The sequence below is a fragment of the Schistocerca nitens genome, chromosome 5, assembly GCF_023898315.1.
Source record: "Schistocerca nitens isolate TAMUIC-IGC-003100 chromosome 5, iqSchNite1.1, whole genome shotgun sequence".
Classification (NCBI taxonomy): Eukaryota; Metazoa; Arthropoda; class Insecta; order Orthoptera; family Acrididae; genus Schistocerca; species Schistocerca nitens.
The window spans coordinates 481,086,564-481,111,909 of NC_064618.1; the positions used below are offsets into that span (position 1 = coordinate 481,086,564).

General features: G+C 39.7%; 1 protein-coding gene across 1 annotated transcript in view; it reads left to right on the forward strand.

The window, feature by feature from the left end:
* The window catches only part of LOC126259724 (helicase SKI2W), a 157,750-nt gene that overhangs the window by 109,008 nt on the left and 23,396 nt on the right, over positions 1–25,346 (forward strand). The window contains exons 15-17 of the mRNA XM_049956704.1: positions 7,982–8,189; positions 16,448–16,598; positions 16,735–16,919. Of these exons, the coding sequence (XP_049812661.1) occupies positions 7,982–8,189; positions 16,448–16,598; positions 16,735–16,919 (544 nt within the window). The remainder of the gene's footprint in view (positions 1–7,981; positions 8,190–16,447; positions 16,599–16,734; positions 16,920–25,346) is intronic.

Sequence of the window (25,346 nt, forward strand, 5' to 3'; positions counted from 1 at the left end):
AGACTTGTTACTAGGGATAGTTTTAATCTGATTTGCAGTGACAGCATATTGAAAGTTTTGCTTCACCAGAATCTCAGCTGCCTCAGAGAAATATGAGTTAAAATTATTTGCTATCAATCACCTGACTTTGTTACTGCTTCAGAAGTCATTTTTAAACTATGACAATAGAGTGTTACGCTATAATGTACTATAAATGAAAAAAAGTTGTATCTCAGTTCTTTTCACAAGACCAACTCGTAGATTACAATTTTCAAGCAATAAAATTTTGAATAAGACAACAATAATAAGAAACTTCCTTGCAGATTAAAACTTCCTTTGCCCGCGAAAGGCAAAGGTCCCGAGTTCGAGTCTCGGTCGGGCACACAGTTTTAATCTGCCAGGAAGTTTCATATCAGCGCACACTCCGCTGCAGAGTGAAAATCTCATTCTGGAAACATCCCCCAGGCTGTGGCCAAGCCATGTCTCCACAATATCCTTTCTTTCAGGAGTGCTAGTTCTGCAAGGTTCGCAGGAGAGCTTCTGTTAAGTTTGGAAGGTGGGAGACAAGATGCTGGCAGAAGTAAAGCTGTGAGTACCGGGCGTGAGTCGTGCTTCAGTAGCTCAGTTGGTAGAGCACTTGCCCACAAAAGGCAAAGGTCCCGAGTTCGAGTCTCGGTCGGGCACACAGTTTTAATCTGCCAGGAAGTTTCAACAATAATAAGGGTTTCATCTTTATTTTTTGGAGGAAGTGTGATAGTACTGAAAATGTGGTCTAATAAAGGATATACAATACGAAATTGTTACGCCATGGTAAAACAGTGGTAACAAAAAAACTGATAAACTGATCTGTACTTGAGTCTGTTCAAATAATTATACCCAGGAAGAAAATTCCTCTTCTTGGTTAGTTTGGATTGTCTTAGGTTCTTCACTGACATTACTTTGCCTGTGCCAATAATTTGAAAAAATGCCTTTTTCTAATCTTTTCAATGACTTACACCCTTTATTGCACTGAGGTGCCTAGAAGCCAATGGAAGTAAGTGCAGTTTTCCAGATTTATGAAGTTAGTACAGCATTGAATGGATTACAATTTTCGATTCTCATCTGTTGAGAGAATGAGGAAATGTGTTGAGAATCCAGCAAGTGCTGAGATCCAATGGCAGAAAAAAGTACAAAGTCTAATTACTTGTACTACTTGTTCACCAAAGGAGATAAATGCATAACCCAATTGTCCCCTACATTGCTACTCTCAGAAAGTGTGCTGAAATTTGAAAGTGGTTAATATGGATATTGAGATGGATTCTGAACTTAAAAACATATTAAGAGGTACATTTTTCACGCACAAGTTTTTGAAAATAACAAGAAATAATTTTAGGGTTACAGAATTTCCTGCAAACATTACTTCCAGGTCTGAAGACAGTTATAATTGTGGGAGGCAAAACAAAACCCACCTTGCTGTAAAGCTGGCTATGCTTGTGAACAGTACAGTGACTGAAACAGTTAACCATAAGAACTTGCTGAGTGGACATCCTTTTTATGAGTGAGATCAGGGTTTCTGGATCATTGAGAACACACATCATTGTTAGTGGTAAATGTGTAGCAGAACACAATCAGCAGATAGTTGCAAAAGCTTCCAATTGGTTTACTGCCACAGGAAGGAACAGACAGATTCAAAACAGTCCCTGAAACATTGCATTAAGGTTAGAGAGAAAGGCATATACAGCATCTTTTTAAGAAAGAATGACCAATAAGACTGTTTTGTAACTAACAAGTGAACACGATCCTGGATGTTTGAGAACAAGTTTTAAGTGCAGATTCATTGAAGAAGCATAGACTAGTTGTACTTCCTGTGGAATGGCCTTGAAGACACCGTAAGTTGAAGATAAAGCACTTGAAATAAAAGAACATTATTGATTTACTGTCCTTCATACTACTGATTTTTCATCCATTCCACAGAAGTCATCCACACAAAAAGAACCAAAATGGTCACCCATGTCATTAACAGACCCAGCAAGCAGACTATGGTGGAGAACAATGTACACTTATAAGACAAGACTCTGCAAATCAGAAGGATAGGTGCTGAACATATATAAAGTTGTGGACTTTTACAGTAAATTTTATCAGAATACTTTTTATTGTCCTATGAAGAAACTGTAAAAAGGTGGGAATTTAAGGAAATGGGACCTGGGTAAACTGACTAAACCAGAGGTTGTACAGAGTTTCAGGGAGAGCATAAGGGAACAATTGACAGGAATGGGGGAAAGAAATATAGTAGAAGGAGAATGGGTAGCTCTGAGGGATGAAGTAGTGAAAGGCAGCAGAGGATCAAGTAGGTAAAAAGACAAGGGCTAGTAGAAATCTTTGGGTAACAGAAGAAATATTGAATTTAATTGATGAAAGGAGAAAATATAAAAATGCAATAAATGAAACAGGCAAAAAGGAATACAAACGTCTCAAAAATGAGAGCGACAGGAAGTACAAAATGGCTAAGCAGGGATGGCTAGAGCACAAATGTAAGGATGTAGAGGCTTATCTCACTCGGGGCAAGATAGATACTGCCTACAGGAAAATTAAAGAGACCTTTGGAGAAAAGAGAGCCAATTGTATGAATATCAAGAGCTTTGATGGAAACCCAGCTCTAAGCAAAGAAGGGAAAGCAGAAAGGCGGAAGGAGTATATAGAGGGTCTATACAAGGGCGATGTACTTCAGGACAATATTATAGAAATGGAAGAGGATGTAGGTGAAGATGAAATGGGAGATACAATACTGCGGGAAGAGTTTGACAGAGCACTGAAAGACCTGAGTCGAAACAAGGCCCCGGGAGTAGACAACATTCCATTAGAACTACTGACGCCCTTGGGATAGCCAGTCCTGACAAAACTCTACCATCTGGTGAGCAAGATGTATGAGACAGGTGAAATACCCTCAGTCTTGAAGAAGAATATAATAATTCCAATCCCAAAGAAAGCAGGTGTCGACAGATGTGAAAATTACCGAACTATCAGTTTACTAAGTGACAACTGCAAAATACTAACACGAATTCTTTACAGACAAATGGAAAAACTGGTAGAAGCCGACCTCGGGGAAGATCAGTTTGGATTCTGTAGAAATGTTGGAACACTTGAGGCAATACTGACCTTACGACTTATCTTAGAAAAAAGGTTAAGGAAAGGCAAACCTACGTTTCTAGCATTTGTAGACTTAGAGAAAGCTTTTGACAATGTTGACTGGAATACTCTCTTTCAAATTCTAAAGGTGGCAGGGGTGAAATACAGGGAGCGAAGGGCTATTTACAATTTGTACAGAAACCAGATGGCAGTTATAAGAGTCGAGGGGCACGAAAGGGAAGCAGTGGTTGGGAAGGGAGCCTCTCCCCAATGTTATTCAATCTGTATATTGAGCAAGCAGTAAAGGAAACAAAAGAAAAATTTGGTGTAGGTATTAAAATCCATGGAGAAGAAATAAAAACTTTGAAGTTCGCCGATGACATTGTAATTCTGTCACAGACAGCAAAGGACTTGGAAGAGCAGTTGAATGGAATGGACAGTGTCTTGAAAGGAGGATATAAGATGAACATCAACAAAAGCAAAACGAGGATAATGGAACGTAGTCGAATTAAGTCGGGTGATGCTGAGGGAATTAGATTAGGAAATGAGGCACTTAAAGTAGTAAAGGAGTTTTGCTATTTGGGGAGCAAAATAACTGATGATGGTCAAAGTAGAGAGGATATAAAATGTAGACTAGCAATGGCAAGGAAAGCGTTTCTGAAGAAGAGAAATTTGTTAACATCGAGTATAGTTTTAAGTGTCAGGAAGTCGTTTCTGGAAGTATTTGTTTGGAGTGTAGCCATGTATGGAAGTGAAACATGGACGATAAATGACAAGACGAGATAGAAGCTTTCGAAATGTGGTGCTACAGAAGAATGCTGAAGATTAGATGGGTAGATCACATAACTAATGAGGAGGTATTGAATATAATTGGGGAGAAGAGGAGTTTGTGGCACAACTTGACAAGAAGGGACCGGTTGGTAAGACATGTTCTGAGGCATCAGGGGATCACAAATTTAGCATTGGAGGGCAGTGTGGAGTGTAAAAATCGTAGAGGGAGACCAAGAGATGAATACACTAAGCAGATTCAGAAGGATGTAGGTTGCAGTAAGTACTGGGAGATGAAGAAACTTGCACAGGATAGAGTAGCATGGAGAGCTCCATCAAACCAGTCTCAGGACTGAAGACCACAACAACAAAAACAACAACAACAACATGAAGATTTAAAATACAGAAGCCAAAGAAGATAAGTGCAAAAGACTATTATATAGTCACTATTCATTGATATTTAGTAGATTTAAGTCTTTGGTGCAAATAATCAGTGTATAGGTAAAATGGAAACCAAATTATGTATCAGATTAATGCAGCCAAAGAGTATTAATAAATTATATAACACTGTTTGGATCACAGTTCTATTATTGGTTACTACCAGTTTTGATCTGCACTGCAGATCACCTTCAGATCTGTTGCCACAGTGTGTGGTTAAGCAGTAATGGTCCAAATGATATACAACTAGTTTTGTATCATTTGCACCACTCTTGACAAACCGCACCTTTCAGCATCAGGCATGAAAATGATCTGCAGGGCACATCAAAACAGGTAGTTGCCAATAAATGACACTGTGATTGTGATGGTATTTTTTTTTTTTCATTTATTAATATAACTGACATCATGGTTGCTGTGAAATGGTGTCAACCATGCAGCCGAAGAGTGTATCACTCACTTGTTTTTACCTCATTTTGAGAAAATCTAGTGCAAATTGCACTTACTTCCCTTTGACTCTAGGCACCTCAGTTTGGTTTTTCTTGCATGTCATTGTTAAATTTATTTTTTTCTTCAAATGTCTGGCCAACAGGCTGAGGTTAACAGCCATAACATTTGCTTACAACTAAGTCTGTCATAAGAAGATATGTTGCAAAGGTTAGAGTTTAACATCTGGTAGGCCTTGATATTGCTAGAGAAAGAACAGTATTCTAGCCATGCAAGGACTCCATATCAAACCAGCAATAGCCCTGTTAAAATAACTGTCTCATCATTTACCAGAAGTGATTCAAGAAAACCTCAGTAAACCTAAATTGGAATGGTTAGATGATAGTTTGAACTTTGAACTTTGCAAGCATGATTTAAGTTTCTTACTTCTTAATCTAAAACTTAGATTCTCTAGCAGAGTACTGAGCATGGGTTATAGTGATCATGAGGCACAGTTGCTGTGTATAGAAATTCTAACAAGTAGTGGAAGTTCCAGAAAAGTAGTTGAAAAAAAGAACCTTTTCTGAAGATAACATTAGAATTTTTAATCTCTTACTGGTGAAGGAAAACTGGGAAAGCATTGCCACTCAGAACAATGTGATAGTATGTACATGAGTTTTCAGAGCATCTTTCTTCACTATTTTAATGTAGCATTCCAAAAGTAGTAAAAACAGTACAACCTAACAATAATAAGCAATGGGTAACTAAAAGCATAAAAATTTCCAGTGAGAGAAACAGATTTCTGCAGTACTCTTGTAAGAAATATAGAGTAACCGAAGAATTCACAGATTATTCAAAAGCCTACAAAAGAATCTATGGTAGAGTAGTCAAAGAGGCAGAAACTCATCTAACAAAATGAGATCCACGTGGAGAGTTATAAAGAAAGAAACTTGTAGTTCAGTGCCAAAGAAAAAGAATGTATCATTAACACTAGAAGGCTCAAAAGTCACAGACCCAAATTCAGTAGTGGAAAAATTCAATAAATACTTCACCTCACTAGCTGAAGACCTCATTCAAGTACACTGTCAAGGATCAGTCCCAAGTTTCTCCAGAAAGTCAGTGGTCTCGACTGCTTCTATGTATGTGTATGAAACAAACCCCAATGAAATTATAAGTAAAATTAAATCATTAAGCAATAAAATGTCAAGTGGTCTTGATGAAGTACCTGATTTCATATTAAAAGAATGTGCTCACCACATAGAAAACCCCTTGGCAAAAATTTTCAACCTCTCTTTACAAACTGGTGTATTTCCAGATACTTTTAAAATAGCAAAAGTTTCACCACTGCTAAAAAAAGGTTCTTCTGAAAAAATATCTAACTACCGTGAAAAAATATCTAACTACCGACCTGTGTCACAGTTCCTTCTCAAAAATTCTAGAAAAACTCTTCTATGACAGGCTTTTAAGTTTCATAAATAAATATGTACCTCTTACAGTACAACAACATGGCTTTAGAAAGTCTAAATCTACACAGACAGCAATTTTCGAATTCTTAGGCTGCATTTTAAAATCCCTTGATCAACATAAATTAGCTGCAGGTATTTTTCTAGATCTATCAAAAGCCTTCGACGTGTTGGCCTATAACATTCTGCTCGAAAAATTAGAAATACGAGGAGTAAGAGGTGTAGCACATAGCTGGTTGTGTTCATACCTAAAAAACCGTAGGCAGAAAGTATCACTTCAGTATGAATTCAATAAAATGAATAAAACAAGAAACGACTCCTTTCTTTCTAGGGAATTACCAATAAAATATGGCATACCACAGGGCTCAATCTTAGGTCCACTACTCTTCTTGATTTATGTGGACGACTTAGTTGAACATATGAGTCCCACAAAAACTATCCTGTTTGCCGATGACACCAGCATATTGCTCACTGGATCCAGTCCAGAAACTTTGCGGTCCACAGCAGAAAGTTCTATGAAAAGACTTTCTGAGTGGTTCACGAAAAACATACTCGTTATAAATACTGAAAAAACTGTGTGTGTCGATTTCCATTTAATTGCCCTAACTAATCAAGTGTCTATTCAAGCCCAATTAAAAAATGATCCCCTAGAAAATGTGTCACAAAATTCTTGGGTCTTTGGGTTCAGCAAGACTGAAAGTGGGACACACATATAAATTACTTGTGTAGAAAACTATCATCTGTGTGCTATGGCCTAAGAATTTTAAAGGCTGCAACAATCAAAACAACAGTACTGCAGGCATACTATGCACAGTTCCAACCACTAAGCCGATATGGGATCATTTTCTGGGGATACTCAACTCACAGTGTAAAGGTTTTTAGAATGCAAAAAAGAGCTTTAAGAATAATTTGTGGCCTTAAAAAGATAGAGTCCTGTAAATCCCATTTTACTGAGCTTGGTGTTCTAAATGTTCCAAGTATATTCGTTTATGAAACTATCTTGTTCACTAGGGACTACCTCCTGAAAACAGGCAAACTGATACAGAACAAAAATGTACCAGAAGCAAATCAAATATACATAAAAAATATCACAGAACAACCACCTATCAGAGGAGCATAGTTAACACTGGTGTAATACTACACAATAAGGTACCAGAGGAAATAAAAAATACTACTCATCCAATGTTTAAAGCTAAACTAAAGGCATTTCTAATAAAGCACTGTTTCTATTCTGTCAGAGAATTTCTGAATAAGTAACAAAATTAGTTGTAATAGGTACCTAATTTTAATTTGCCTACTATTTTGCTAATACTATGTATTATTGTAACTTATCTTCGGCCTGTCCAGTATCAATTTTACAATTTGTGTTATATGATAAAACTGGACCAATAAAAAATCAAATCAAATCAAATCAAAAATGTGTCATGAGTCACTTTCTCATTTTTTACTGCAATAATATGTAATATTATGTTTTATGAATTATGCGGTGCCATGACAATTGTGTTTTTAATAGAGGTTGATTTCAGGAAAACCTAAAACCATTTCATGGAATAGCTGACATATCTGTAGTGAGAGATCTTAAATGTTATTTTCACCTTCGCAGTATCTAATCTCCCTCTGAAGTGCAGTAATTGATTCACATGACTGTTGAAGTCTACAAATTTGTGTCATGGACAACAGCAAATACGCAATGTAGTTTTGAAAAAAGTTCATTTCCTCACCGAGCCTAGTGCCAATATCGCTTTCATTATTACAATTTTAGTTTTGTTTCACAATGACTGTTGAAATAATTTTTATTTTACCAGGGATGCACCTGTTGGAGAATCATGCAACTATGCTCTTCAAGAACTTCTGAGAATAACCCACTCTCATTTTGCAGAAAAAACTTTTTTCTTTTTTGACACATTCAGAGAAATTGCCGCAACAAATATGGATGACTTCCAGAGATTACATAGGTTAAAAGAAGAAATCAAAACTTTTGATTTCTCAAGGGTTCCACATTTTGAAAAACAGGTGGGTTTTCACTTTTAATCAGTTTTACTTTGATTTCCATTTAAATAAACATTTGAGTGTCCCTTATTCAACAACTTCAAAATCTTTTGGTGCATGCTGCCCCCCACCCCCCACCCCCACCCCCACCCCCTCACCCCCACCCACTTCATCAACTAGTTGTTGTACAAAATATGGCAGTATTGCAACTTTGTTGTTGTTGTACATGGCAGTGCTTTGCAAACTATCAAACAAAAACATGATAGAACCTGTAACCGATCATTAAATAACAACAGTACACTTGTTACAAAAACTTAATTGGTGTATTTTGGTCATGGGCCGTCATCAAATATCAGAAACAAACTTGATATAAAGTATCATGTCACATGATAATTGTGCTTAAGCACCAATGTTAGTAGAGTTACCACTTGACATTATAGTTTGTATCAATTTGGTTTCTGATATGTTTATGATGAGCTGTGCCCAGAATATGTCAATAAAGTTTTTGTAACAGATAGATTCTTGTTATTTAGTGACCCAAAGCAATGTTAAGGGCATGGCAAGTTAATCATATAGTGCTTTATGACCTTGTGCTACAAGTTCTTTACTATGATAAAGAGAGCAAGAAAGAATAGTCTGTCTTCAACTTGTAGACACAAGGCTCTCAAAAAAGAGCAAAGAACAAAGAACAAGGAAGAAGAAAATAGAAGACCAGAAAACACATGAGAAACAGCAAATTGAAGCATCCACACCCACAACTGCATCACTTGAGTCATTGTTTGATGATTCAGTCAAAATACTTCTCATTTCTGGTGAAAGTGGTAGGAGAATGTTTCTGGTCTAATTTACTACTCCAGGTCAGAGTGCTTGAAAACAACATTATAAAGATTTTTGACTGCACAATTAGTGTCTTCTTTAGACTGATGTCAGTACAGTGTTGATATTTTTCTGCCTGCAGCAGAAGTACTTGCTCACTGTATTGACCATCTTCCTATTAATAAATCTAGGTATTCATTAAAACTGATGGAGGTGAGATAGAACCATGCTGAAACTATTTAATAATAATATTCCTTCAATTCTGCCTGCTCTTTAGGGTGCCAAATTGCTGCCTGCCTTAGGGTATTAGGAAATCAAATGAATAAAGTCTGGCAATAGTGGTTTCATTCAGGGAAAAAGAGCAGCTCATTTTTCATTCAAAAAACACAAAATTCTTTTCAAAAAAACCGAGCGCAAGCTATTTGAAGTGCATTAACAAGGTAGGCATTAGACGGCGATGTAAAACTTCTTTGTGGTTATACTGGTAATGGTCACTTTAAAGTGCATGTTCCACATTGAGCACAAATTTGATGAAAAAATGGATTCTCCTTCCTATCATCACTTTTATGAATAATTTTCACAAAACATCATTGAAAGTAAAATATTAAAGATTACAGATAGTCCTGTCACACCTCTTTTCAAACGTCCCAGAGAAACATGGATCATTATCACTGCTCATGATGTTCATTAAGGTGAGAAGTGTATGGAAAACCATTTTTATGCTTCAGAAATTAATAATATTCTTCATGTAATTACCTTACCTTCTGATGAAGTCACCCTTAGATGTGAAGAAATCTGGTCAAGGTATATAGAAAACCTATGCAACTGGTTGGCAGATTTTACATATTTTTCAAATAACGTTCTTGAAATTAAACAATGGAATATCCAAGGAAGAATAATGACAGTATTAAGAAAAGGATAGATTGCTAATCACCATATAGTGGATATGTTGAGTCACAGACAAGCACAACAAAAAGTCTTCTAAAGAAGTAAGCTTTCAGGCAGAGGGCTTTCTTCTGAATTAGACAACACACACACACACACACACACACACACACACACACACACACACACACACACACACACACACATTCGCTCAAACCTGACTCATAAACATGACCACTGTCTGTGGCTGCCAAGGCCAGACTGAGAGCAACAGCACATGACGGGAGAAACAATCTTGGTGGTAGGAGTAAGGAGGAGGCTGGGACAGGGAAGGGGAGGGATAGCAGGGTAGGTGTGGTGGACAGTAAAGTACTGCTTGTGGGAGCATACAGGATCGAGGTGGGGATAGGGTAGGATGGCTAAGTGCACTTGGGAGGTTAAGCAGATGGTGGGGAGAGTGGAAAATGAGAGAAATGTTAAGACTGTGGGTGTGTTGGTCCTGGAGTGGGAACAGGGAAGCGGATAGGTGGGTGAAGGACAGTGACTAACGAAGGTTGAGGCCAGGAGGGTTACAAGAATGTAGGATGTATTGCAGGGAGAGTTTCCGTGTGTGCAATTCAGAAAATCTGGTGTTTGTAGGAAGGATCCAGATGGCACAGGCTGTGAAGCAGTCATTGAAATGAAGAATGTTGTGTTGGGCAGCATGCTCAGCAACTGGGTGGTCCAGCTGTTTCTTGGCTACAGTACATTGGTGGCCAGACATCTAGGCAGACAGCTTGTTGGTTGTCATGCCCACATAGAATGCAGCACAGTGGTTGCAGCTTAGCTTGTAGATCAAATGACTAGTTTCACAGGTAGCCTTGTCTTTGATGGGATAGGTGATGCTTGTGACTGGACTGGAGTAAGTGGTGGTGGTGGTGGTGGGGGTGGTGGTGGTGGTGGTGGTGGTAGGGAAGATGTATAGGGCAGGCCTTGCATCTAGGTCTATTACAGGGATATGTGCCATGAAGCAAGAGGTTGGGAGCAAGGGTTGAATAGTGATGGACAAGAATATTGTGCAGGTTTGGTGGGTGATGGAATAGCTCTGTGAGAGGGGTGGGAAGGATAGTGGGTAAGACATTCCTCATTTCAGAGTATGATGAAGTAAGTCAAAACCCTGGCTTAGAATGTGATTCAGTTGCTCGAGTCCTAGGAGGTACTCAGTCATGAGGGGAATGCTCCTGTATAGCCAGACGGTGGGACTTTGGGAAGTGGTGGGTGACTGGAGAAATAAGGCATGGAAGATCTATTTCTTTGCAAGGTTGGGAGGGAAATTACAGTCTGTGAAGGCCTCAGTGAGACCCTTGATATATTCGGGAGGGACTGCTCATCACAACAGATGCGATGGCCAGAAGGCCACAAGTGGCCTTCTTGGTATGGAAAGAGTTGTAGGTATCAAAATGGAGATGTTGCTGGTGGTTGGTAGGTTTGATGTGGACATAGGTACTGATGTAGCCATCTTGGAGATGGAGGTAACACAAAGGGAGGTGGCTTGTTGGGTGGAGGTGACCAGGTGAAGCGAATGGGGAAGATGGTGTTGAGGTTCTGGAAGAATGTGGATAGGGTGTCGTCACCCTTAATCCAGATCATGAAGGTGGCATTACTGAATCTGAACCAGGTGAGGGGTTTGGAATTCTGGTTGGTTAGGAAGGATTCCTCTAGGTGGCCCATTGCCATAACCCAGGGTATGGCAATGGGCATTCGCATGTCATGTCTACATCTACATACATACTCCGCTAGCCACCAAGCAGCGGTGTGTGGCAGAGGGCACAATTCGCGTCAAAGTATTATTTCCTCCCCTCTGTTCCACTCGCGGATTGCGCGAGGGAAAAACGACTGTACTGAACACCTCAGTACGAGCTCTTATCTCCCTTACCTTTGAATCATGATCATTGCGTGATTTGAAAGTTGGTGGTAATAATATATGCTCTACATCCTTGGTGAAGATTGGATTTCGAAATTTAGTGAGCAGCCTCTTCCGTTTAGCGCGCCATCTATCTGCAAGTGTGTCCCACTTTAAACTTTCTATGAGATTTGTGATGCTCTCGCGATGGCTAAATATACCAGTCATGAATCTTGCCACTCTTCTTTGGACCTTCTCAATCTCTGAATCAGACCCAACTGCTAAGGGTCCCATACAGATGAACAATACTCAAAGACTGGACGCACTAAGATATTGTAAGCTATTTCCTTTGTTGAAGGACTACATCACTTCAGGATTCTACCAATAAACCGCAATCTAGAGTTTGCCTTACCTGTTACTTGTGTAATTTGATCATTCCATTTGAGATCATTTCAAATAGTAACACCCAGATACTTGACTGATGCTACCACTTCCAAAGACTGGGCATTTATTTTGTACTCATACATTAATGGGGATTTTCGCCTTTTTATATGCAGTAAGTTACACTTTCTAATATTGAGAGACAACTGTCAGTCATTACACCACGCATTTATTTTCTGCAAATCCTCATTGATTTTTTCACAACTTTCATGTGATACTATTTTCCTGTAGTCTACAGCATCATTGGCAAACAGTCTAAGGTCACTGTCAATACCATCAACCAGATCGTTTATGTAAATCGTAAAAAGCAGACGACCTATTACGCTACCCTGGGGCACACCTGAAGTTAGGCTCGTTTCTGTTGAAGTCACCCTGTTCAGGACAACATACTGCTTCCTGTCTGTTAGAAAACTTTCTATTCAACCGCATATGTCATTGGGTAGACCATAAGTGCGCACTTTTTGTAGCAAAGTGACAGTGCAGAACTGAGTTGAACGCCTTTTGAAAGTCGAGAAATATGGCATCAACCTGGGAGCCGGTATCTAGAGCCTGTTGTATATCATGCACAAAGAGGGCCAGCTGTGTCTCGCATGACCGCTGTCTCCTAAAACTGTGCTGGTTTCTGCAGATGAGCTTCTCAGAGTCTAGAAAGGTCATTATGTCTGAACACAAAATATGTTCCATGATTCTACAACAAATCGATGTCAGTGAAATTGGCCGGTAATTACGTGCGTCCAATTTTCTACCCTTTTTATAGATTGCTATGACCTGGGCCTTCTTCCAGTCCCGTGGAACTTTCTGCTGTTCCAATGATCTCTGATAGATGACAGATAAGAATGGTGCTATATTTGTAGCATAGTCAACGTAAAATCTTACGGGGATACCGTCTGGGCCAGATGCCTTCCTGGCATCTAAGGATCTTAACTGTTTTACAATCCCAGAAACACTAAACACTATGTCAGCCATCCTTTCGTTTATTTGATAATTGAAAGGGGGAATGGTGCTGCAGTCTTCTATCGTAAACGAGTTTTTGAAAGCTATGTTTAGAATTTTGACCTTCTGTTTATCATCATCAGTTACATTACCCATGCTGTCAGCAAGCGAAGGTATTGAATTATTTGTAGCATTCATAGATTTTACGTACGACCAAAATTTTTGGGGGTTATTTTTAGAATCTGCAGATGAAATATTGCTTTCAAATTCGTTCTTCTGACAGCTGCTTTCTGTTTGTCAGCAGGGCAGTGACTATGTTTAAAATGACTGTGCAAAATTCTCTGCTTTCTGAGCAACTTCCTAATATGTTTGTTGAACCAAGGTGGATCCTTTCCCTCCCCTATACTTTTGCTAGGCGCATACTTCTCTAGCACATCGTGGACAATATCTTTAAATTCCAACCAAAGATGCTCAATATTTTGTGTCCCACGGTGAATGCTTGGAGCTGACTATGAAGATATTCATTAATGACACTTTTATTTGCTTTCCCAAATAAGAAAACTCTATGCCGGGTTTTTTTTTTTTTTTTTTTTTTTTTTTTTTTTTTTTTTTTTTTTTTTTTTTTTTTTTCAGGCTCCACCGACATGGAAGCCACAATGACATTATGGTCGCTAATACCTTTTTCTAGATTAACTTCCTCAAAAATATCAGGTATGTTTGTCGCCATGATATCTAATATGTTCCCATTTTGAGTTGGTTTTCTAACCAATTGCTCAAGGTTGTATGTTCAGAGCGCTCCTAGAATAACTTCACACGTATCTTTGCTTGTGCCCCCTGTGATAAATGTGTAATTTTCCCAGTCAGTGGATGCTAGATTAAAGTCTCCACCTATAACTAATGGATAATTTGGATATTTACTTCCTCTGTACTCAAGACTTTACCTGAAATGTTCTACGGCGTTTGTTGCGCATGCTGGTGGTCTATAAAAAAATACAATGGTCAATCATTGTCTGATTAACAGCTTTACCCAGACTATTTCACAGTCCGACCCAGTATCGATCTCAACTGTGTTTAAACAGCTTTTAACTGCAATGAACACACCACCTCCCATAGCATCAGTCCTATCCTTCCTAAACATTGTGTAATCAGAGTTCAAAATTTCACTGCTTTTTATGTCTGGTTTCAACCTAATACAATATTGGCATTGCTACTGTTTATTTCAGAGAGTAACTCGGGGATCTTGCTACAGACAGTTAGACAATTTACTAACATGAGATTAAGCATATTTAAATCCTTTGGAATGACCTGTTTAGGTGAACTAACAATTTTTACAGTTGGAACACACACATCAGTGTCATGAACCGGTAATTTTTCAGGCCAGCGGTTTGTTTCCCATGGGGAGGACCCTAATCTAAAAAAAAACCATGTGCTTGCCACAAGTACTGTGCTACCCATGTAGCTGCTTCCTGTGTGTAGTGCACCCCTGATCTATCGAGGGGCGTCCTACAACCTTCCACTCCATAGCATAGGTCGAGGAATCTACAACCATTTTCGTCACACAGTCGACGTAGCCTCTGGTTTAGATTCTCCACTCGACTCCAAACCAGAGGACCCCGGTCCACCCTGGGTACAATGCTGCAGATTGTCAGCTTGGCTTCCACTCCTCGAGAGATGGAGGCCGCCTTCACCAATTTAGCCAGCCGTCGAAAGGACCCAATGATTTTCTCGGAACCCTGACGACAGGCATCGTTGGTGCCGACATGTGCAACAATCTGCAACTAGCTGCACCCCATACACTCGATAGCTGCCGGAAGAGCCTCTTCCACATCCCAGACAAGGCCCCCGGCAAGCACATCGAGTGAACATTGGACTTCCCCGCCCTAGCCGCTATGTTCCTGAGGGGCACCGTGACCCGCCTAACATTGGAGCTCCCAATAACTAAAAAACCCCTACCCCCACGTGCCTGTCCGGACCTTGCTGAAGGAGCGGCCACTATCCTGGCAGAAGGTGCATTCAGATCCGGCTAAGCCTCCCCCCCCCCCCCCTTCTTCCCCCAGCATCAGATAGGACACTGAATCTATTAGCAAAGTGCATGGGATTTAGCGGGAGTCTGCGTTTCCCCATGCAGCCTGTCAGATGTGACACATTTCCCCTTAGTGTGGTTAAATCGACAGACTTTCCAGACTTTGTGTGTTCTACAACAAATATTCAGCTCATTTTCCTCTAACACTTCTAAGTTAGATATCAGTGCACATTTTTATAGGCACACCTCTACTAAACCAAAATTGTCTACACTGATGGGCACTACCCAGCTTCTATCAGTTTCCTGCACAAAAGATAAACTACATCATATGCAACATTGTGCCTGTCCCAGTTCCTCTTTTTCTGGCTAGGCCTCCACTACATATAAAGTATTAACTGGTGGATAAGTTCATCCAAAGCAACCTTCATGTACCTTTCAGTACTATGTCCCATTAGTCAAGCCTAAGAGACGAAATATGCACTTTAACTAGCTTAAATGATGCCTCAGGTGTTCCTCTTTACAGTTCAGTTCTTTCAGCAATAAAACTGAGACAGAATGCTGTCCTATCCACCTCCAATATGTGCTGTTGTAGATCCACTTTGGGATGATTATTAACTAAAAAGCAAACTTAGGAATGATGTTGTACCTGGTGTTCACGCTAGGGAGAACTTCCACGTGCACATGGAAGTATATCCTCTCACATCGAAATCCAGTAATGCTGATTTGAGGAAGGGAAAACTACTACCACCTATATCACATAATTTATGGTGTGGTGGGTTCAAATTTATAACACCAAATACACTCTGGTTAGCCATGGACCCTCTTACGTAGCCAGTTAGACAAATGTCTGCCGCTGCTTTCACAAAGATGTATCCCACAGTCACAGTTTCTGGAAGGGTTGTGCAGTGGTCGCACTGCTCCCTGCCCTGTTTAATGTAGGGGTGTAAATGTTATCCTGATTCCACCTTCTACATGCCTGAAAACTTTTTATATTGATGTGCTCACCCGTTTGCACCTTTGATGCTGTGGCTTCCTACAAAACTGCTGAATGTGGCCAAGAGAGCTATATCTATAAAATATTATCTCTGTATTAAAAACTACTTACTTCTCTCAAGCCATATGTATTTATGTTGAACTTGATTTAAAAGCAAATTTTATAAAGTTGAATTTGTAGCTATAAGTTGCTAACTGCACACAGCTTACATTAATCATATCATGTGGTTTTAATGGTAAAGTAAACAGTCAATATGATCAAATTTAAAAACAAAAAATTCAGTTTCTGTATTTTGTTTTATATTACAGTTTGAAAATGTATTTGCAAGAAAGGAACTGGAAAGGAAACGTGAACAGTTGAAGTTTAGTCAGTCACATAGGAGCATGACCTTATTTCCTGAATATGAGAAAAAAGTGAAGTTACTGCAAAAATTAAAATATATAGATGCCAACAAGTGTGGTAATTATACTATTTATTACTTAAAGAAACAGTAAAATATTAGAAAAATATTGTTAAGTTGTTTTGTTGTGTGATTATTATTAATAGTTCCAAAACCTGATATATTTGTTAATATTTTTTGTATTGTTCCCTGCAGTGGAAATGAAAGGTCGTGTTGCTATCAAAATGCGCAATCATGAACTGATGATCACAGAGTTAGTGTTACGTAACATACTAACAGACCTTCGACCTGCAGAGATTGCAGCAGTGCTGTCTAGCCTGGTCTTTGAAGGAAAGACTGATGCTGAACCGAAGGAAGTAGCTGCCACTGCCCTAGCAGCGGTATGTATGGAATGCTCCAATCCTTGTATACATATATTCTTTTTAAATAGACAGTTAGCTTAAAATCTACTAACTACTCAAGTGACTGTTGTGAGGTTTCCTGGGTTATTTGTTGGTGTTAATTTGCCCTGTGAGTCACTGGTAGCAGCAATGAATATTACTGGAATTTATTTGATTATAATCAAGTTCTATGTGCTGTTTGGTTTTCTGTTTGAATAGACATATTTTTGGTTTGTGTTTCATAAGGAGGCTGACTTATATAGTAACAGTGTAGGCAGAAGTTTCACCCCAAATAATTTTTATGCATTCTGCAGAATGTACTAACACATTATTTTTGTGCTTAAATTCACTGTTGCCTTCCATGACTTGGATCACATGACTGACAACTTCCACAAGTAAATCTTTCATGATATGGACTGTTGCAATTTGAGGCTTACATATTGCCATTTGAACTAAAAATACAAACACAATTAATGTCCTTGGCTCTCTACTGCCTAGAGAATTTCCCATCCATCATTGTCTGTTCAGTTAATAAACAGTTGCACCCAATTTCTTTCAAGTAAGCAGTAATTCACTGCTAAGTTAATGATAGGGGCAAGTTACTATAAATCACTGTAGTCAAAAAGCACCCGTTTGTGACGAAATTAAAAGTATATTTGACTAAAAATCACATGAACTAGTGGCTGCTACATAACTCTGAGCCTATCATGGATACTAACCTGACACAAAGTCAACTACTGATTGCTAATTCCTGCACCAAGAGTGTCCTGAAGAGAAGTTAAAGTCCATAGACCAACTTGTGAGCCCCTATTTCATATAGACAACACTACAAATACCAAATACTCTTACTCAGAGTAATCACTGTCCAAAAAAGCCACAAATAAATGCAAGTCCCCTCTGTGGCTAATGTATGAAAAAATAAAATCCTCATTCATCATACACTATTGAAACTATCACAAGTTCTCATCGGCCTCACTCAAATAATCGGCAAAGTTTGAGAAGCCACTAAATAAAACAAGTCTAATCATGACTCAACTCCACAAATTTCATGAGTGATAAGGGCAGACACATGAAGGACTATAAATTGAAACTGAAAGTTGTAACTAATAGTCCATACAGAGTATTGCACATCCAGCATCCACCATAGTCTCATTCTGAATGCCCAGTCCAAGGCTCTGGCCAGACTTTCAGTAACTACCAGTAATTAAGCTCAAAATTTGCATCAGTACAAATTTCATTATCCATATTCTTATTACTAACTAAAATCTAATCACATGCTTGTGTGCTGATTAATCCGATGTGTCACAGTCAGATGTAGAGTGAATAGTTCACCTAGAGTTAATAAAAACATAATTATATCTAAAAACAAAGATGATGTAACTTACCGAACGGCGCTGGCAGGTCGATAGACACACAAACAAACACAAACACACACACAAAATTCAAGCTTTCGCAACAAACTGTTGCCTCATCAGGAAAGAGGGAAGGAGAGGGAAAGACTAAAGGATGTGGGTTTTAGGAGAGAGGGTAAGGAGTCAATCCAATCCCGGGAGCGGAAAGACTTACCTTAGGGGGGAAAAAAGGACGGGTATACACTCGCACACACACACATATCCATCCACACATATACAGACACAAGCAGACATCTCACAAGCAGACATATTTAAAGACAAAGAGTTTGGGCAGAGATGTCAGTCGAGGCAGAAGTGAAGAGGCAAAGATGATGTTGAATGACAGGTGAGGTATGAGTGGCGGTAACTTGAAATTAGCCGATGAACCAACCACTTTCTCGAACGCTTGGAATCCTTACCCAATCTGTTACCCCCGGAAACCATCCTTGTAACCATTGATGCCACTTCCTTATACACAAATATTCCGCACGTCCAGGGCCTCGCTACGATGGAGCATTTCCTTTCACGCCGATCACCTGCCACCCTACCTAAAACCTCTTTCCTCATCACTTTAGCCAGCTTCATCTTGACCCACAACTTCTTCACTTTTGAAGGCCAGACATACCAACAATTAAAGGGAACAGCCATGGGTACCAGGATGGCCCCCTCGTACGCCAACCTATTCATGGGTCGCTTAGAGGAAGCCTTCTTGGTTACCCAGGCCTGCCAACCCAAAGTTTGGTACAGATTTATTGATGACATCTTCATGATCTGGACTCACAGTGAAGAACTACTCCAGAATTTCCTCTCCAACCTCAACTCCTTTGGTTCCATCAGATTCACCTGGTCCTACTACAAATCCCATGCCACTTTCCTTGACGTTGACCTCCACCTGTCCAATGGCCAGCTTCACACGTCCGTCCACATCAAACCCACCAACAAGCAACAGTACCTCCATTATGACAGCTGCCACCCATTCCACATCAAACGGTCCCTTCCCTACAGCCTAGGTCTTCGTGGCAAACAAATCTGCTCCAGTCCGGAATCCCTCAACCATTACACCCACAACCTGACAACAGCTTTCGCATCTCGCAACTACCCTCCCGACCTGGTACAGAAGCAAATAACCAGAGCCACCTCCTCATCCCCTCGAACCCAGAATCCCCCACAGAAGAACCACAAAAGCGCCCCACTTGTGACAGGATACTTTCCGGGACTGGACCAGACTCTGAATGTGGCTCTCCAGCAGGGATACGACTTCCTCAAATCTTGCCCTGAAATGAGATGCATCCTTCATGAAATCCTCCCCACTCCACCAAGAGTGTCTTTCCGCCGTCCACCTAACCTTCGTAACCTGTTAGTTCATCCCTATGAAATCCCCAAACCACCTTCCCTACCCTCTGGCTCCTATCCTTGGAACCGCCCCCGGTGTAAAACCTGTCCCATGCACCCTCCCACCACCACCTACTGCAGTCCTGTTACCCGGGAGGTGTACACGATCAAAGGCAGAGCCACCTGTGAAAGCACCCACGTGATTTACCAACTGACCTGCCTACACTGTGATGCATTCTATGTGGGAATGACCAGCAACAAACTGTCCATTCGCATGAATGGACACAGGCAGACAGTGTTTGTTGGTAATGAGGATCACCCTGTGGCTAAACATGCCTTGGTGCACGGCCAGCACATCTTGGCACAGTGTTACACCGTCCGGGTTATCTGGATACTTCCCACCAACACCAACCTATCCGAACTCCGGAGATGGGAACTTGCTCTTCAATATATCCTCTCTTCCCGTTACCCACCAGGCCTCAATCTCCGCTAATTTCAAGTTGCCGCCACTCATACCTCACCTGTCATTCAGCATCATCTTTGCCTCTTCACTTCTGCCTCGACTGACATCTCTGCCCAAACTCTTTGTCTTTAAATATGTCTGCTTGTGAGATGTCTGCTTGTGTCTGTATATGTGTGGATGGATATGTGTGTGTGTGCGAGTGTATACCCGTCCTTTTTTCCCCCTAAGGTAAGTCTTTCCGCTCCCGGGATTGGAATGACTCCTTACCCTCTCCCCTAAAACCCACATCCTTTAGTCTTTCCCTCTCCTTCCCTCTTTCCTGATGAGGCAACAGTTTGTTGCGAAAGCTTGAATTTTGTGTGTGTGTTTGTGCTTGTTTGTGTGTCTATCGATCTGCCAGCGCTTTCGTTTGGTAAGTCACATCACCTTTGTTTTTAGATATATTTTTCCCACGTGGAATGTTTCCCTCTATTATATTAAAAACATAATTAGTAAGACTGCACAGTTTTATTATTGGGGTCAGACAAAAATATGCAGATGCCAGCCAAGCGTGCAGGTTGCACTAGCATATTTGACCGTGTACAGCAACTGTGCAGTGTACTCAATAAGTTGCAAGTATCAGTTGGCAGTCTGAATAGTTGAGAATGATGGAAGAGGAAGATTGACAATACGAAAAGAAACTGAAGTAGTAGCATTGTCAATAACTGGAGCGCCTGGTGTTCGTCAAACACCAAGCACTGCGTAGGTTGCAATGCTGTCTGAGGTCTCACTATTTTTTCTTGTACCACCTTCATTTCCTCAGGTTCCACCCCCCCCCCCCCCCACACACACACACAACATCCCCATACTCATTGTAGCCCTCTACATTCCCCACCCTTGTACAGTACCTAATTGGTATACTGGCTACTTCTTCTTTGGTCAAATTATTTTTTTGAAAAATGGTACAACCACATCTTTCCCATTTATTTCAAAAATTACTACATTTTCAATAAAATTTAATCTCCCTTTGTACTGGTTAAAGAAATCTATGCCAATTAGCGTTTTTGTACATAGATCAGGGATTACAAGGAAGTTATGGAGTACTTGCACACCATTTATTTTTACTGGCAACAAAACTTTGTGTTTAAAAGGTTTTTTTAACTTTTCCTGTAGCTACAATTATCGCATCCCCATTACTGGCATTATTACTAGTTCATTTCTATTTGGCAATGATTCAACCAACTTTACTCACAGTACATAAATCACTGCCACTATCTGCTAAACACTGTACTTCTTCGTCACGCACTTGCAGACTAATTACTGGCCTTCCTTTCATTGCTAGTGTCAGAACCCTCCTCCAGCAAATCATTCACAACCTCCCTTTTGTCTAAACCTTCCCTGTTTCCAGAAATTACACAGTTTTCTTGCAGAATTACCCACATCACTTTCTCTCCCATACTAATTATTCTGTCCACTAATGACAGCTCCAATAATTTTACCAGCATTTTGCCATTCTCTCTCTCTCTCTCTCTCTCTCTCTCTCTCTCTCTCTCTGTCTGTCTCTCTCTTCCCTTTTTTCTACAGTTAGTTAGCTGACCCTCATTTTGGTCACCATTTTCCTGCCTCTCCCTTATAGCTTCACAAATATCATCATTTATAGATGCTAGTATTTTTCTACACTGACATCACTAATCTCCTGTAATTTTGCAGCTTCTGTACTTTCTCCTTCCCCAGAATACAACTCAACTTGGTTGCTAAAGAGTTTCTGGCAAACAGGTTCTGTCACATTTTCCGCTAATACATCACCCATTTTGTGTGCAATACAGCGCTTATTTTGTTTATGCCTGTCCAAAAACTCACTTAAACCTCCGCTAGATGTACAGATTTTTGTGTAGCTCGTTTTGTCTGTTGTTACTACCTTCTTCGGCTCCTCACATATGATCCCTGCCTGTCTAGTGCTAAAACATACAAAGGATTTTGCTTGCATATTCAAATTACTACTTCCCGTCTTGTAAATGCTAGCCCTTTCATGGATGGCATTTAGTTTCACGGATTCTGGGATTCTGTACCATGTCTTATGTTTACCCTCATTTACTGTCGCCTTGGCGCAACATCATCCTCTCGCACCTGAGAATACGACCAATACTTGTGCACCTGCTCCCCATTATTTCGCCTATCATTTATTGGATAGCGCCACATCCCAGCACCTCTGCTCCTGCTGTTTCCACAGTACATACCAATTCTGTTAAAGTTCACATTCTGCAGTGGTTCTGCATTATTTGGTGGTTGTACATTACGATTTGCATGCTCCTCTTCATGTGAGAGCTTCTCAACTCCCTCCAAATAACTAATGAATTTATGAAAAAGTCATCCTTCGGAGCTGCAATAATTTTGTTTCACCAGTTCATGGGCAGTTTACCTTCCAGACCCATAACAATCTGTTCTGGCTCAACTTCATTGTTTAAATGTGACAAGTTTGTCATCCATTTTAACAGAAACTTTCTTGTGCTTTCCTCTCTGGGATTAAACTTTTCCCCAGGCCAGAAGCTATTTAGCTTGCCCCAATATTCTTTAAAAAATGCTAGAGTATTGTACTGTGCAGTAGCGATATTCCCCCAAATTCTATGCTCTCCCAAGAATTTAGATGTAATGAACCCTGTTTTTTTCTGTCTGACCACAAACTAGGTAGAACACCTTCAAAGTCATTCCAAAATTCTTTTGGATGTACATTTCCTGTTGGGTCAAAACGTAAAAAGTGCCTGTTAGTGACATGTGATATTTCAGACAATTCTGCTACAATACTACACCCACTACTGTCAGTTTCATGTCTGAGGTTGGTTTCAACTTGGCATAATGTACTGCTATGCTCATCCAACTATTTTCAACCTCTTCTACCTGGTTAGTTAGCTGAAGGACATTTTCTTAAGACACACCCATTCGGTCCGACACACATTTTACTTCATTCATACATTTGGCATATTCAGAACTGATTTTACTGTCTAATAATTTGTGATCATTTACACTTATAGACTCTACCGCCACTATTTTGACCTCTACATTCTGCACACTTTTTTATCACATCTACCTTTTGTTTGTTTCCAATACAACTTTTTTCAAGGTATCTGTTAATCCAATTTTTACAGTTTTAGTTAATTGCTGGCAGTTATTCTCAACTTCAGAAATTTTTCCATCCACTTTACTTTCTAAGAACTTCAAATTGTTTTCCCACACTTCTTTTAAAACCACAGTCTGCTTTTCAAGTTTTTCATTGATTTTCTGAACAATTGTTTCAGCCAAATTAGTATGTCCATCTTTTATAGAACGCATTAATGCTGCAATCATTTCTTGCGTACTTCCTGGTTCTATTTTCTGCATTACTGTTTCCTATTTATCTTGTTCCACCAGTACTATACCAAATTTGGTATCCACATTTGACACATTTGATTCAGTAACACTACCAACATTGTCATCACACAATTGGTTGTTACCGATTTCATGCTTAATGTCACTTTAGGGATTTACATTATCTCCACTGGTTACATTAACAGACATACTTGAAGCAGAGTCTACTCCACCATCCATGAATAACAAAGAAATATCGCCAAAAACCTCCTCTTTTATTTTAACATCTACTCCTTCTCTCTGTTCAGATGTGGTAGTTTGTGAAGCACTTACACCAAATGAAAGTCCTTCTTCATTATTCATATTTACAAAATCATTATCACTTTCCATGCTACTCAGTCTTTCAGCACGTGCACACACACACACACACACACACACACACACAACAAATGTAACAAGCTTAACTTATCTTTCGATGAATGCTGTAGCCTCAGCGTGTTGAAACTGCGAGCTCAACCTCCTCCGTCTGCTTAACTAGTTTCAGGGTCCCCACTCATCATGTAAGTTGGCAGCACTACCCTGCTGTACTGCTGCTCATTGATACTGCCATGACTCTGTCTGTTTTGCCAGCCAATGTACCGTGTGTGGCGATGTAGTTCCTTTCTGGCATTATACCAGCACCTACCTGTGAACTCGTCGTAGCAGATCGCCGGTAGGAAAGCCGAGAAGAAACCTTCCATACTGCAACTCACACAAGGCTGCATACAATGTAACTATTCTAAAAATCGGGGGAAGGTCTTAACTATGAATGAAGGGTGGAAATACTGGTAAAACTTTGGTATATTCTGAAGTTGAGAATTACAAGTTCACTGCCTAGCTCATGCTAATCCTAACACAGTCATGCACAAACCCTTTCATTCACGTTAGCAAGTTTATGGTAATGTATTTCCCAAAATCTGAACAGCTAATAAGTACAGAATGCTCTTAAATGAAAATGCACTCAAATTTTTGGTCACCGATCTGCTCAATATGCCACGCGGAACTACTGTCTTTTCTCATACACAAAATTACTTAAAAAATCCATACTTTCTAAAAAAAAAAATACACCGGAATATATTTGCCTTCACTTTAAAACACTTTTGAGGTATGTGCCACAACTAAAACCGGCAACTTTAACTTCCTTCTGAGCTCATATTACACACGAACATGCCGTTGAAAGGCTGGGCTCTGACTCCTTAGACTGCTCTAACCATTCTCTATCTCTAAGAGAAAAGACGCACGAAGAATACTCCATTCTGATTGGTCAATTTTCTTTAAGGCCAATAGAAAAATATTATTCTCCCGTGTTAGTCCACGCTTTTCATGACTAACCAATCACAGCAAATAACACACTTTCGAGTTGTATTTTTTCATGACATAAATATTTCATATTCTGATATTTTATTTATACTTAACATTATTGACTATTTTCATTTGCACTCGAATTAGCTTACCTTTTACCATAAACATACTTAACATATTACAATACAAAATTCCCCTTGTCTATATTCACACTGTCTTAAAAATTTCTCATGCTAGTTCATGCAGCATTTGTCAGTATAACAATGATCTACATATTTACTTTAGATCACATTCACGCATCATTCACACTACTAAAAACATACACAAAACTGTACAAACATAAATAAACAAAAAAAACCTTCAAGAAAAAAACAGAACAATTCACAAAAACATTCTCTTGACCTGTTTCTTGAATGTCTCTGTCCGCTAATGTACTCTGGTGGATGAAGATTATTAGAACTATGAACTCGACTGAACCTGCTTCAGACCATCTGTCACTGTGCACGCATGAGTCATTCTCCCAATACACAGGCTCCAGACAGGAGTGATATAAAGGCGCCACGCCTGCAGTAGATCTGT